The sequence below is a fragment of the Tachypleus tridentatus genome, chromosome 8, assembly GCF_004210375.1.
Source record: "Tachypleus tridentatus isolate NWPU-2018 chromosome 8, ASM421037v1, whole genome shotgun sequence".
Lineage (NCBI taxonomy): Eukaryota > Metazoa > Arthropoda > Merostomata > Xiphosura > Limulidae > Tachypleus > Tachypleus tridentatus.
In genome coordinates, this window is record NC_134832.1 from 144,574,224 (window position 1) to 144,587,983 (window position 13,760).

The following is a 13,760-nucleotide window of genomic DNA, read 5'->3' on the forward strand; positions in this document are numbered from 1 at the left end:
TTCAACAGTCTGCTTTGTGCTCCTGCTTTGTCAGGGTTTATTTTGTTTCTCTTTCTCTCTTCATTCATGAATGTTCTCAGTATAATTTTGGTTATGTTGCTCATAATATTTATTGTTCTGTGTGACTTGCACTCAACTATTTCTGGGTTCTTTAGGCAGTGCAGTAAGAAATTATTTTAGCATTTCAAATGGTATGCTGCCAGCTACATATATCTTATTCAGGAGTTCTGTGATGACATCACCAGAAACTTATTGAACCGTTTCAGTTATGATTTTATCTGGATACACTACTTTTCTCTTCATAATCGTGATTGCTTTCCTAACTTTATCTTTCATTATTAATGGGCTTTCCCTAATTCTCTGTGTTATTGTTTTTTTTACTTCTGTCATCATTATTATTTGAAGCTATTTCTCTCTTGCCTTACAGCAGTGTCATCTTACCTTCTTATCAAATTTATTATACTTTTCATTATCTACCTTTGCTTGTCTTCTTATTATTTGATCAAACATTTTTTTCTTATCCACTTATTTCTGTTTTTATTTTTCTTCTTTTTTTTTTTTTTTTGGCTGGTGGTTGTTTATTCTTTTGAGTAAGTGGTTTAAATTTTAGTTGTTTCCGTTGAATTTCTACTAGTTCTATATATAACAAAGTGTTGTAAGTTGTATACAGCTATTTTTTAGATTTATTTTGTCATTACGTTAGGTTGTTAGAGATCTATGGTTAATGGAGTTTTGATATGTGTGTTTTTTTAAGTTTCACATACACCCAGAACCACGATAAATTTTTACTGTAATATATTTCTGAACACTTTGATTTGAGTTCTAGCATGACTATTAAATTGATTTATTCTGGGTGATTATACCAGTGTGTGTGTATTTTGAACTCATTTAAGTATAAAAGTATAACCTATATACTGTTGTTACTTCTTTGTTGGATGTGGCCTGTTTATAAAGGTGACTTGTCCTCTGATTTTAAACTTGAGTAACAACAACAAATAATAGCAAACCTCTTTAATTAATGGAGTCACTAATTAGAAAGCAACAAATATTTATTTCAGTTTTGTATTTTATATATTTCATTTTATACTTTCAGTACATGGCTGCTCAACAATAATATTGTCACACTTTTATTTCTAAGCAGTATGATATAAAAGCCATTATTGGAATACATTGTTACCAAAATGCATTGGCTTTTCTATATATTAGGAACTGTAATATAAGGAATCACTTCTTTTCTTTTAGCAAGTGTGCCTCATTGAAGAGATGCAAGTCATGCATGTATGTTGATAAGTAATAATACCCAGATGTGGACCTTCAGGGTTCTCTCTGTATGGGTGAAAATTTCAGGTTTCTAAGTTTTTTCCTCCTGGAACTGTGGTGGTCACATTGTTTTATGTGATTTTTACATAAAAAGACACATATGCATGTAGATGAGTTGTAATACCTAAATGCACACTCATGGTCTACTTAGTACGCATGTAACATTTCAAGTTTATAGTTTCTTTTCTCTTGGAGTTATGGCTGTAAAACCCACAGACACACCCTTTTATTCTTATAGATTATAAAAGTAACTAGATTAGATTAGGTAAAATACAGGATAATAATAATAAAGGCTTTTAATGAGAGTCAGGAGTACCTCGTGCATCATGTAATTCGATAGGGTAAAGTAAGCTGCATGTTTGCCAAATGATTTACAAATTTTATGCCAGGAAAATCAGTTATTCACAGATCAAAAGGCAATAAAATTTGATTATAAATAGTTGTGTTGCATGTTTAAGGCTATTTAGGATAATGAATGTAGTTTCATGTTACAATTTGAAGTTACTTTAGAAAGAGGAATAGGAGAATTTAGAGTTTTTCAATTGTTTTTGGTTGTTGTGAGCTTGATCAAATTGACCAATATGATATAGAGTTAGAGTAGAGAAAACAACAGGTAAAATAAAAGGTTTCAGAGATTATGCAAATGAAGTTTGAGTTTTCAGATGAAGAAAAACATTTTAAATCTTGAGATACTTGAAACTTGGCAGAGAACAACTAGCCCAGTGTTTATTTTTCTGCTCAATTTAAACAAATAAATCATATCTAGCACCCTTGGAATTATCATCCATAGATCAACACTAGTCTTATATCCTTTTTAATATTCTAAAGAACATCCTATGTGTTTTCAGTCTTAGTGATAAAATACATAACTGCAGTTTTTATTTTAATTTTCCATCCTCTCAACTCAATTTTGTTTCTCAGTCATTTTCATTTTTACTCATATTGTAATAAAACATAAAGAACTTATTATAGTAATATAGTTAATGTCTTAAATCTACTAAAATATTAGAACAATAGTGAAATTATAATAATAATATAAGCATTTTACAAAAAGTCTTAAAAGTGGAACATTAAAAGCAGTTTAAGTTATCATATTTTTACATCACATAGTTTCAGTACTATTAGCTCTGATAAAGCTGCAATGGTGAAATGTTGGCTGAACTAATATGATTTGAACAATAAAAGTTGTGTTTTACTTACTTTTTTGCCAAATTGTCTAAATTCCTCCAGTAGGCCCAACAAATTTTAAAGAATGACAAAATTTATTTTGTATTTTGTTTTCTCTAAATATGCTTGCAGGTAACTTTTTTAAATGATATTAACCATTCTTTACATTTCACCAAAATATTCATTATCGTGCTAAGCTTATGAACTGGCAAAGAAGTGTCAGTGCCCCTTGTGGTAACTGGCCAAACATTGGAACTTGTTTCTGTTTTGGGCCTTGGATTTTACTCTATTTTAAAACTACCTTACATATGAATTTGAGAAACAAGGCAAAAAAAAAATCAAATTATTCATTCAGGGGATGTTTATCACTTAGATATTTGTTTTGTCAAATATTATATTAACCTTAGAATTGTATATGGACGTTTAAATACTTCTTGTTAAACTCTTTTTACATCAAATTATGTAGGTGTCCATGTTTTTTATTTGCTACACAGACCCTTAAAGCATACAAGTTACACAACAAATTAGTATAATCAATATCACAATTAATCCCTCTAATTGCTGTTGGGGTTTCCTGTCTATTTATATAGAAAGTTAATGATTTGATACCTGCTTTTACCAGTCCACAAGTAATGACTGGTATACAAATAAGTCAGTAATATGAGAGTTGAATTTATTTCAAGAGGTGTGGAAATAACTGTGGCATGTTTCGAAGTGAGAACCATTTTATGGCTCAGAACCAATGCATCATTGTTTTAGAGAAACTTAAGATTATGTGACAGTTTCAAACTTCAGCTACCCTACGATAAATATGTAAATAAAAAAAATCTAATTATAAGAATAAGTGATTGCTTTTTCAAATTATTTTGGTTCACTATCTTTTTTTGATTGTATATTTTTATTGTATCTTATAGTTAGTTTGATCTAATGATTCATGATCTACTGATGTTCATTTTTACAGCAAAATTACTTTGTATTTAACACAGTGCATTTCATCTGATATAACATAGAAGGTTATAGAAGATCTGTTATTGATTAAATTGTAAAAACACTGGAATCACTTAACAAATTGTTTGAAGCACCATGAATGTTGAAAAACTATTTGAAATTGTTTTAGTATTCTGTAGGCAAATTAAATGTTCTCAGAGTGAAATTAGAATATTTATGGGAAATTTAAAATATGCTTGCATTTAGTGCACTCAGTTTGTATCATTTGAATATTTCACTACACATAGGTAATTAGTATTTATCTACACACATCCAGTAACTAGTTTGGTTTCAGGGAGGTCATTTCTGATAATTTGGTCATTATTTCCCTTTTTATCCCTGTCAGTTCTTGATGGTGTTGTTGTGCTGTGTTTTTCTAGGATAGTTTCTTGTGGCTTACTTATCTGAGTTTGAATGTTGTTGTCCTGTGTTGATTCACAGTGGTTTCCTGTGGCTTACTTGTCCAAATTTGGATGTTGTTATCCTGTGTTGATCAACAGTTGTTTCCTGTGGCTTATTTGTCCAAGTTTGGATGTTCTGTATTTTGCTAGGATAGTTTCCTGTGGCTTACTTATCCAAGTTCAGATGTTATTATATTGTTTGAAAATGGTTACCTGTGGTAGTAGTGTTGTCCTGTGTTTTCCTAGTGCTGGTGGCTTCCTTATTCAAGTGGTGGTGATTTACTGTATTATGTTAGGGTGGTTGCTTGTGACTTTCTTATCCAGTTGATGATGATGTTCATTGCTGTTCTAGGATGGCTTCACTTTATGTTAACATCTCTTGAACCTTGCAAAATTGTTTACAGTCAAATTATCATGCACAATTAAAATTAAATAATAGGTTGAACAATCACCAGGTTTTTATACATTTTTATTTAAAGAAGAATGGTGTTTTGACCATAGGATCTGATAAAGAATGCTAGATCAAAACAACATTGTTTTTTAAATGAAAATATATGAAAAAACTTGGTGATTGTTTGGCCTATTATTTTTGATATTACTGTCACCAGTGCTGTTTTAACTATATTTGACTTTTGATCATTTAACATGCCAAGCCATTTCAAAACATGTCTCTTAATTGTATATAAATAGATGTTCATGTTTTACTTTTATTTACATTATTTCTCTTCTAAAATATTTGTTGTCCGAAAGGGGATCTTTAACAATTTCTATTTATATTTTATTTCAAATGTGCAGGTGTCACATCCATGGAGGTGACAGTCATCTTGATGGGTTTTATCCTTGTTGTCTTGCATTTGTATCTCCAGATCTCACTGAGGTTGGCAATGATAATTTTCACTTCTGCTGTTAACTTCCACCTTCTGTGATGGTGGCTGTAAGATATCAGAATGTAGTGTGTTTTAAAATGTGGCTAATTAAGATGTTATTAATGTTTTCACTAAAATTAGGTCTCTGTTAATAAATTATTTCATATTGGAAAATCTTCACAGGTGCAAATTCTCAATGTTGAAATCTTAATTTTATATCACTATGTTTTAGCTCAATAGAACAATGGATTTTTATATGTACTTGTCCTCTTAAGATGTTGGCATTTTCCATTAATCCTTATATTTCAGAACACACTTGTCAGAGAGAAAACTGGACATCTTGATGGTTTACAACATGATGGTGCCCTTTGTAAGTTCACTGACAGTGATGAAGGCTATAATCTAAATAGCTGGAAAGATGATGTTATGACAGAGAAAAAGAAATTTCAAGATGTGCAAAAACTTGACTCTGAGCTAACTGGTTAGTATGAATTTAGTAAAATCACTAACAGTGATTAAAATAGTAAGTTTTTAATTTACTTTGATCTTAGTAATAACTAAAAGTGTGTATATAACTTTCTCTGCTGTTGTAGAATTAATTCCAAGTTACATAATTTAATGTCTCTGTTTTCTGATATTTCTGTGAGGTGTTTGTGCAGTAGGAGAGATCCACTACATATTGCAGGAGACATTGGTTTTGCATGTTATTAAATATTAGTAATAATTCAGAATATTTACTGGATTTCATTTGCTGATACAGAACTGTGTTTTATATTTTCTTTTAAATTATGTAAATGTTGCTACTTGTGAGACACTGTGCAATTATTTTAGAAAACTGGTGCTGCCACCTGTTTTTGTACTGTTTTATCATTTTCACTCATCCATGTGCAAATTATATATATGCATTGAAACTTGCCAGCAATGCTATAATCATTATATAGAGCTGGGTGATTAGTGGAACTTAATAATAGTAAGGTTCATTAATTGATTGCTTTACACTAATCAATTATTGTCATGGTAATAATATTCCTATTTTCAACCATTTTTTGTTTTTTTAAAGATATTTCTGAACTGACCATTGCATAACATGATAGACATTTTCAGTTTTTATGTTAGTGGTTGTCATCTGCACATTTTGCAACAGAACGCTATTTTGGCCACAATGTTTACCACAAATAATCTGATAATTTCTTCTTGACATGTCCACAATATCAAGGTATCTTTGTGGTTGCTATCATTATTTTCTAAATATGCACTGATCCCCACATTAAACTCCTTGAAATAAAACAAATTGAGAATTGAATAATTAACTGCACCTCAGATAGATTGAGGAATGTGCTACAGAAGCTTGCTATACACCAGAAATATTAGAAGTAGGGCAGTGTTATTGCAATTCAAGAATTTGAGGATAACGTGTAATTGCTTATGCTAGTCGTACTCTGAATGTATATACTGTATGCTGAAGATCAAACTGCCTACAATTACTGTTTTTCTAAAACTCTTCCCAGTCTTCTTGTATCCTAAAAGGTTCCTTGTTTGAGTAGACTATGCAACACTACAGTGGCTGAACAAAGTGAGATCCTATCTGATCATTGAATTTCCAGGTCCTGAATTTCCTGTGAGATTTAAAATTATCACTCTTACTGCCATAACACCAAATCAAACAGTAGGATATCAATAGTTAATTGATTCTATAATTAATTTTTGGGGAATTGTGGAAGAGCAGCTGACACATGACTACTTTTCTTTCAGTAAGATAAAATATTTCTAGATCAAACTGAATATGTGGAGTGGTTAAGATGTTTCTTAGTTGAAGTGCACAACTTGGCACATCAACAGCTAGAAAAGGCCCTCTGAGATAAGACAGTGAAAGAACAAATGTACCAAAATGGATGATGAATGTGAATTTGATATGTACAAACAGCACCCAAAACCTCTTGACTTTGGCTGGACTGCACCACATTTTGAGATCTGATAAGGTGGTCCATAGATGTATAAGGTACAGCTGCCAGAGGGCATGCACAAATGTCATTCATGTTAATCAGTTACATCCACATATAACTGATGAATCTCTGTTGAATTAACTTGACTGAGGGGTGAAAAAAGGAAGGATTCAGGTGAAATGAAGATTAAAATGATGTCTTATCAGACAACAGTCTAAAAGATGAGGAAAGAATTGAAAATACTAACATGAGTCAGAGGAAGAAATACCAGATTTGGATATGATACTGAGTTATGTCCACAAAACCTTTGGTGGTGACCTTCGAACCATTATGGTTGAGATTGACCTAGGACATAAGGTGGGGCTCTCATATAATTGAAAGGTCACTGACTGAAAGAATATCATAACCCTATCTATCTATCTGGAATATTCTAATGTAATGATGCTTTGGTTATTTTGAAAGTATAATCTCTTTAGAGTAGATTAATGAATTGTACTGAAAAGCGTTTTAAGTTATCCAAAGTTATGATGCAGTTCTGTGTTAAAGCTATGTGTGTACCTGCATCAGTGTTTTTTGTTATTGTTTTCTGGTGCTCGTGTAGTATGGTATTTTTAGTAAAAGATTTTTGATTATGTCATATTTATCTGTGGTGAATAGGTTGTGAAAATGTGTAGTTTTGCTGTTAAAGAAATTTTTTTGGTATGTGCTTAGATGTATATTATAGTTAAAGAATTTTTTAAAGTATTTATGTGCTTTCTGGTATGTTATAGTTCACCCTATGACAACAGTCTACTTACACTGTAAATAGGCTATGTAACTCTCGTGAAAGTTCTTTACAAAAGTGAAACTCGTGGTCTAAAATTGTGTTATTTGAATATTTCTAAAAGTACGTAGTTTCAGAAAATATATAATATTTAATTTTTATTTAATAAAACAATCATTATTTAGTGTAGTTATTTGCACTCAAGCTCTAAATAGTTCACGTGCAAGGTGATTTTCATTTTTAGAATAAAAATACTTTGTTACCTTAAAACTTGCACATTTAATCTGCATAATATCTAGAACAGGGGTTCCCAACCTTTTGGCACTCGCGACCCCTTACCTAAAAGTTTGAAACCCATGTGACCCCCTACTTAGGGCTTACTATCAGCAGCTTAATTTTTCTTTTATTTTTTGTGAAGGAGAGGGAAAGAAACATTTAAAAAAATATATTTAAAAATTCTGTAATTATTTATTAGCAAATTAAATCACATTGGTCCAACCTGAATTCACAAAAAGAACATATATTTCTTAAAATAATATTAACATAGGTTTCAACAGCTATCCAACCCAGCTAGTGAGATGCCTGATGTTGCATTTCAGCAGCAAGCTTTGAAGTTCATGGCCGGGCGTTTGTTAGAGCCAGTCTCATGTCATCTCCAACATCCAATCTGTTCCTATTCTTTGTTTTTATATTGACAAGAGTGGAAAATCCTGCCTCACACAAGTAGGTAGAAGCAAATGGAACAAGGACACGTAAAGCTATCATGCTGACTTTGGAGTATGATTGATACATAGCGCACCAGAATTGAGTCACGGATTTCACCTTGAAGAGATCACGAGCTGAAGAGTCGTTCCTTAGATCCAGAAATTCATCTTGGATATCATCTGGGATGCTGGATACATCAAGTTCAGTACAAAATGGGTTCCTTACCAGGGCCTCCTCTTCCTGTGATAGCTCAGGGAAGTAACGTTCGACTTCCTTTTCTAGAGACTGAAGATGTTCGGTAATCTCATTCTTGAGGAACTGATCCAGTTGGATCTGAGACTCATCCGTCACTCCACAAAGTTTTTCAAACATAGCGATGTTTCCAAGATTGGTTTTCCGCGCCAGTTCTGCAGTTTGGAAACAAAGGCCGAAGACTATCTTGAAAAGGAGAACATGTGTTTCCCTTCCTTGAAGCTTCAAATTGAGCTTGTTCAGCTGGTCAAAAATGTCGGCTAGATGCATAACCCTTTTATTCCATGCTTCATCTTCGAAGTGAGCTAAAAGATCTTTCCTTTCTTGAGTCTCCAGGAATAGCTTTATTTCATGTTTCATTTCAAAGACACGATTAATAACATTTCCTTTCGACAACCAACGTACTGCTGTGTAGAAGAGAAGGACTTCATGGTCAGCATTCATGTCTTTGCATAGTTCTTTCAATAGGCGAGTGTTGAGTGCTTGAGTCTTCACATAATTTACAATTTTGATTACAGATTCAAGCACTTCCTGCAGAGAGGCAGAGAGAGTCTTACCTCTTAGTACCTTTTAGTTCTTCATATGGAAACACGTGTGTACCTTTTAGTTCTTCATATGGAAACACGTGTGTACCTTTTAGTTCTTCATATGGAAACACGTGTGTACCTTTTAGTTCTTCATATGGAAACACGTGTGTACCTTTTAGTTCTTCATATGGAAACACGTGTGCACCTTTTAGTTCTTCGCATGGAAATACCTGTGCACCTTTTAGTTCTTCGCATGGAAATACCTGTGCACCTTTTAGTTCTTCGCATGGAAATACCTGTGCACCTTTTAGTTCTTCGCATGGAAATACCTGTGCACCTTTTAGTTCTTCGCATGGAAATACCTGTGCACCTTTTAGTTCTTCGCATGGAAATACGTGTGCACCTTTTAGTTCTTCGCATGGAAATACGTGTGTACCTTTTAGTTCTTCGCATGGAAATACGTGTGTACCTTTTAGTTCTTCGCATGGAAATACGTGTGTACCTTTCAGTTCTTCATAGAAATCTTTTGAAACTTGTTTTATAATGTTTATTTTTATGTCTTTTTTTTCATTTATATTTAATTTTAATTTTCTATTCCAATTCTGTGACTTTTATTATTTATGCCAGTATGTCAACTGTTCCCACTGAGGTTGTATTATTATTGTCATGGAGGGACTGCCATGCACAGACTCTTACACTGCTTGCATGTGCAAATAATGTCATTTTTCTTATAAACTTTCACAATCCAAGCTATAGGAAGTTAAGCATGTACATATCATTAAACCCTTCAAATGCAATCTGTCTTGTAAACTAATACATATGAGGTGAGAAACACTTGCCAAGAGCTAAGTGCACCTCAAGGGAGTAATGGACTAAACTTCTTTTCTATATTGTAGTACAAATTCATACACTGGTAATGTTTCTGTGGCTAGTAAGTAAATAGTGGGAAATCTGCTCTTTCTATTTGTTATAAATATGCCATTCAACTTCAAACTGTTGCTTAGTAAAACAGCTTTGACTTTGCAAGTGGGCATGGCTGACCTTAGACTTAGTAAAATTTACAATGTTTTATGTTTAGAAAAATTCCTGAACAGTTTCCAGGATAGTAATAAAATAAATCTGTTTAGATTACTTTGACTTTCTGAATCAGCAGTTTGATATTAGATACTCACAATTTCTTGTATAAGATCTCTTAAATGTTGAAAATTGTAATTGCAAGCAGATCACATGATATCAAAGAAACTGTAGTTTTAATTTCTGTTTTAGATGTTTCTCTTTAAAATCAAGGAATAAAACTTGGATAACATGAAACTGTAAAGTATAACATACTTGATATTAATAACATGAAACTGTAAAGTATAACATACTTGATATTAATAACATGAAACTGTAAAGTATAACATACTTGATATTAATAACATGAAACTGTAAAGTATAACATACTTGATATTAATAACATGAAACTGTAAAGTATAACATACTTGATATTAATAACATGAAACTGTAAAGTATAACATACTTGATATTAATAACATGAAACTGTAAAGTATAACATACTTGATATTAATAACATGAAACTGTAAAGTATAACATACTTGATATTAATAACATGAAACTGTAAAGTATAACATACTTGATATTAATAACATGAAACTGTAAAGTATAACATACTTGATATTAATAACATGAAACTGTAAAGTATAACATACTTGATATTAATAACATGAAACTGTAAAGTATAACATACTTGATATTAATAACATGAAACTGTAAAGTATAACATACTTGATATTAATAACATGAAACTGTAAAGTATAACATACTTGATATTAATAACATGAAACTGTAAAGTATAACATACTTGATATTAATAACATGAAACTGTAAAGTATAACATACTTGATATTAATAACATGAAACTGTAAAGTATAACATACTTGATATTAATAACATGAAACTGTAAAGTATAACATACTTGATATTAATAACATGAAACTGTAAAGTATAACATACTTGATATTAATAACATGAAACTGTAACAAAAGTATAACATACTTGATATTAATAACATGAAACTGTAAAGTATAACATACTTGATATTAATAACATGAAACTGTAAAGTATAACATACTTGATATTAATAACATGAAACTGTAAAGTATAACATACTTGATATTAATAACATGAAACTGTAAAGTATAACATACTTGATATTAATAACATGAAACTGTAAAGTATAACATACTTGATATTAATAACATGAAACTGTAAAGTATAACATACTTGATATTAATAACATGAAACTGTAAAGTATAACATACTTGATATTAATAACATGAAACTGTAAAGTATAACATACTTGATATTAATAACATGAAACTGTAAAGTATAACATACTTGATATTAATAACATGAAACTGTAAAGTATAACATACTTGATATTAATAACATGAAACTGTAAAAGTATAACATACTTGATATTAATAACATGAAACTGTAAAGTATAACATACTTGATATTAATAACATGAAACTGTAAAGTATAACATACTTGATATTAATAACATGAAACTGTAAAGTATAACATACTTGATATTAATAACATGAAACTGTAAAGTATAACATACTTGATATTAATAACATGAAACTGTAAAGTATAACATACTTGATATTAATAACATGAAACTGTAAAAGTATAACATACTTGATATTAATAACATGAAACTGTAAAAGTATAACATACTTGATATTAATAACATGAAACTGTAAAGTATAACATACTTGATATTAATAACATGAAACTGTAAAGTATAACATACTTGATATTAATAACATGAAACTGTAAAGTATAACATACTTGATATTAATAACATGAAACTGTAAAGTATAACATACTTGATATTAATAATATGAAACTGTAAAGTATAACATACTTGATATTAATAACATGAAACTGTAAAGTATAACATACTTGATATTAATAATATGAAACTGTAAAGTATAACATACTTGATATTAATAATATGAAACTGTAAAGTATAACATACTTGATATTAATAATATGAAACTGTAAAGTATAACATACTTGATATTAATAATATGAAACTGTAAAGTATAACATACTTGATATTAATAATATGAAACTGTAAAGTATAACATACTTGATATTAATAATATGAAACTGTAAAGTATAACATACTTGATATTAATAACATGAAACTGTAAAGTATAACATACTTGATATTAATAACATGAAACAGTAAGGTATAACATACTTGATATTAATAATATGAAACTGTAAAGTATAACATACTTGATATTAATAATATGAAACTGTAAAGTATAACATACTTGATATTAATAATATGAAACTGTAAAGTATAACATACTTGATATTAATAATATGAAACTGTAAAGTATAACATACTTGATATTAATAATATGAAACTGTAAAGTATAACATACTTGATATTAATAATTTCATTAAAGTACATTCATAGTAGAGTGGTCTAATTAAATTTTGAATGTAACCTGGTAACATGCACAGAATGGAGTTAATGTGGTTTTAAAGTGGCATCATTGCTATACATCTGTTTGTAGTTAAAGGTCTGTAACAGTGTTGTTTATCACATTTGTATCTAGTGCTATAAATAATTGTCTCTCTTTCTTTTCAAAGTCCATACAGGCTGGTTCAATTACTTCAAAACACAGTTGAAAAGACAAATTATTTTTCTCTTCTCTGTAATTAAAATCAGTGATGATTTCTCTCTTAAAAATTACTGCTATATACTCTTTATGGCTAAACTCTCAATGCAGTTTATATTTATGTGTCAAACTAATTTTGGACTTGTGTTTTTACCCCAACAGAAGTCTAGAACATTCCACAAGCTACTAGATATTATGAGGCAATAATACTCAAAACAACAAGAAAACCTCAGAAGGTTCTATTAACAGGATATAATAATGTAACAGTCTCCAGTTCATAATTGTTGAACTACACAACATATGAATTTTGAACAGTTATGTAAGCAAACTTGTAGTAAACTATCACTGCTAGAAACTATATTTACCACATGTGCTATATACTATATAAACTACTTAAATTGTAATACTCACAAACTCAAATGCAAACAGTCATGTATATCTAATAGATATACAAGTTGTGTGTTCAGAAGTCAGATATGGGTAACCTAATTCTTCATGAGTGAGAATTTAAGATTAAGATTAATTATCTTCCTAGGATATGCTCTGAAATAAAAAAGGCAGGAAAGGTACAGTACATGAATATACTCTGGTTTTTTATCTTTTAATAATTTTATAATGTCTGTTCTGAATGTATCATTTTATAAATATGTGCAGTTTCAAATAACGTGATCAAGAAAACCATTTACTTAATCTTCTGTCATGTTACTTTTGTTCTTTGCTGTTCTCAAATGTAGGCATATCCCATTACTGTCCATGGAGAACATTGCAATGTTGTGTAAAGAGATCAACAACAGTGTCAATCAGTGGTTGTTTGGGTGACACCAAGAGGGTATATTTTTACATGCATATAACAGAATAACACATCACATGGTAGCAGTAGCCTAACTGTATAAAAATGCTTGATTTTTTTTTCAAATCTAAAAGACCAAAACTTGGTGTATAAGATACATTATTAACATAAAGGGAAAGCTACCTGTTTCTCACAGCAGTTCTATTTTAGAATTTTGGTCCCTATGAAATTATTGTTAAAGTTATTTTCATGAGGAAATTTCTTTGTTTTTTGTTGAAATAAAATTCTAAAAGGATCATTTCAAAACAGTAAAGAAACTAATAATGTAGAATAGT

At 30.3% G+C, this 13,760-nt stretch overlaps 1 protein-coding gene across 3 annotated transcripts in view; it reads left to right on the forward strand.

Moving 5' to 3' along the window:
• Positions 1-13,760, forward strand: part of LOC143223676 (uncharacterized) — a 34,973-nt gene that overhangs the window by 7,508 nt on the left and 13,705 nt on the right. For 2 of the 3 annotated variants that reach the window (XM_076451948.1, XM_076451946.1), the window contains exon 4: positions 5,051-5,222. In XM_076451948.1, coding sequence (XP_076308063.1) covers positions 5,051-5,222 — 172 coding nt within the window. The remainder of the gene's footprint in view (positions 1-5,050; positions 5,223-13,760) is intronic. The other variant, XM_076451949.1, reaches the window with a different exon arrangement.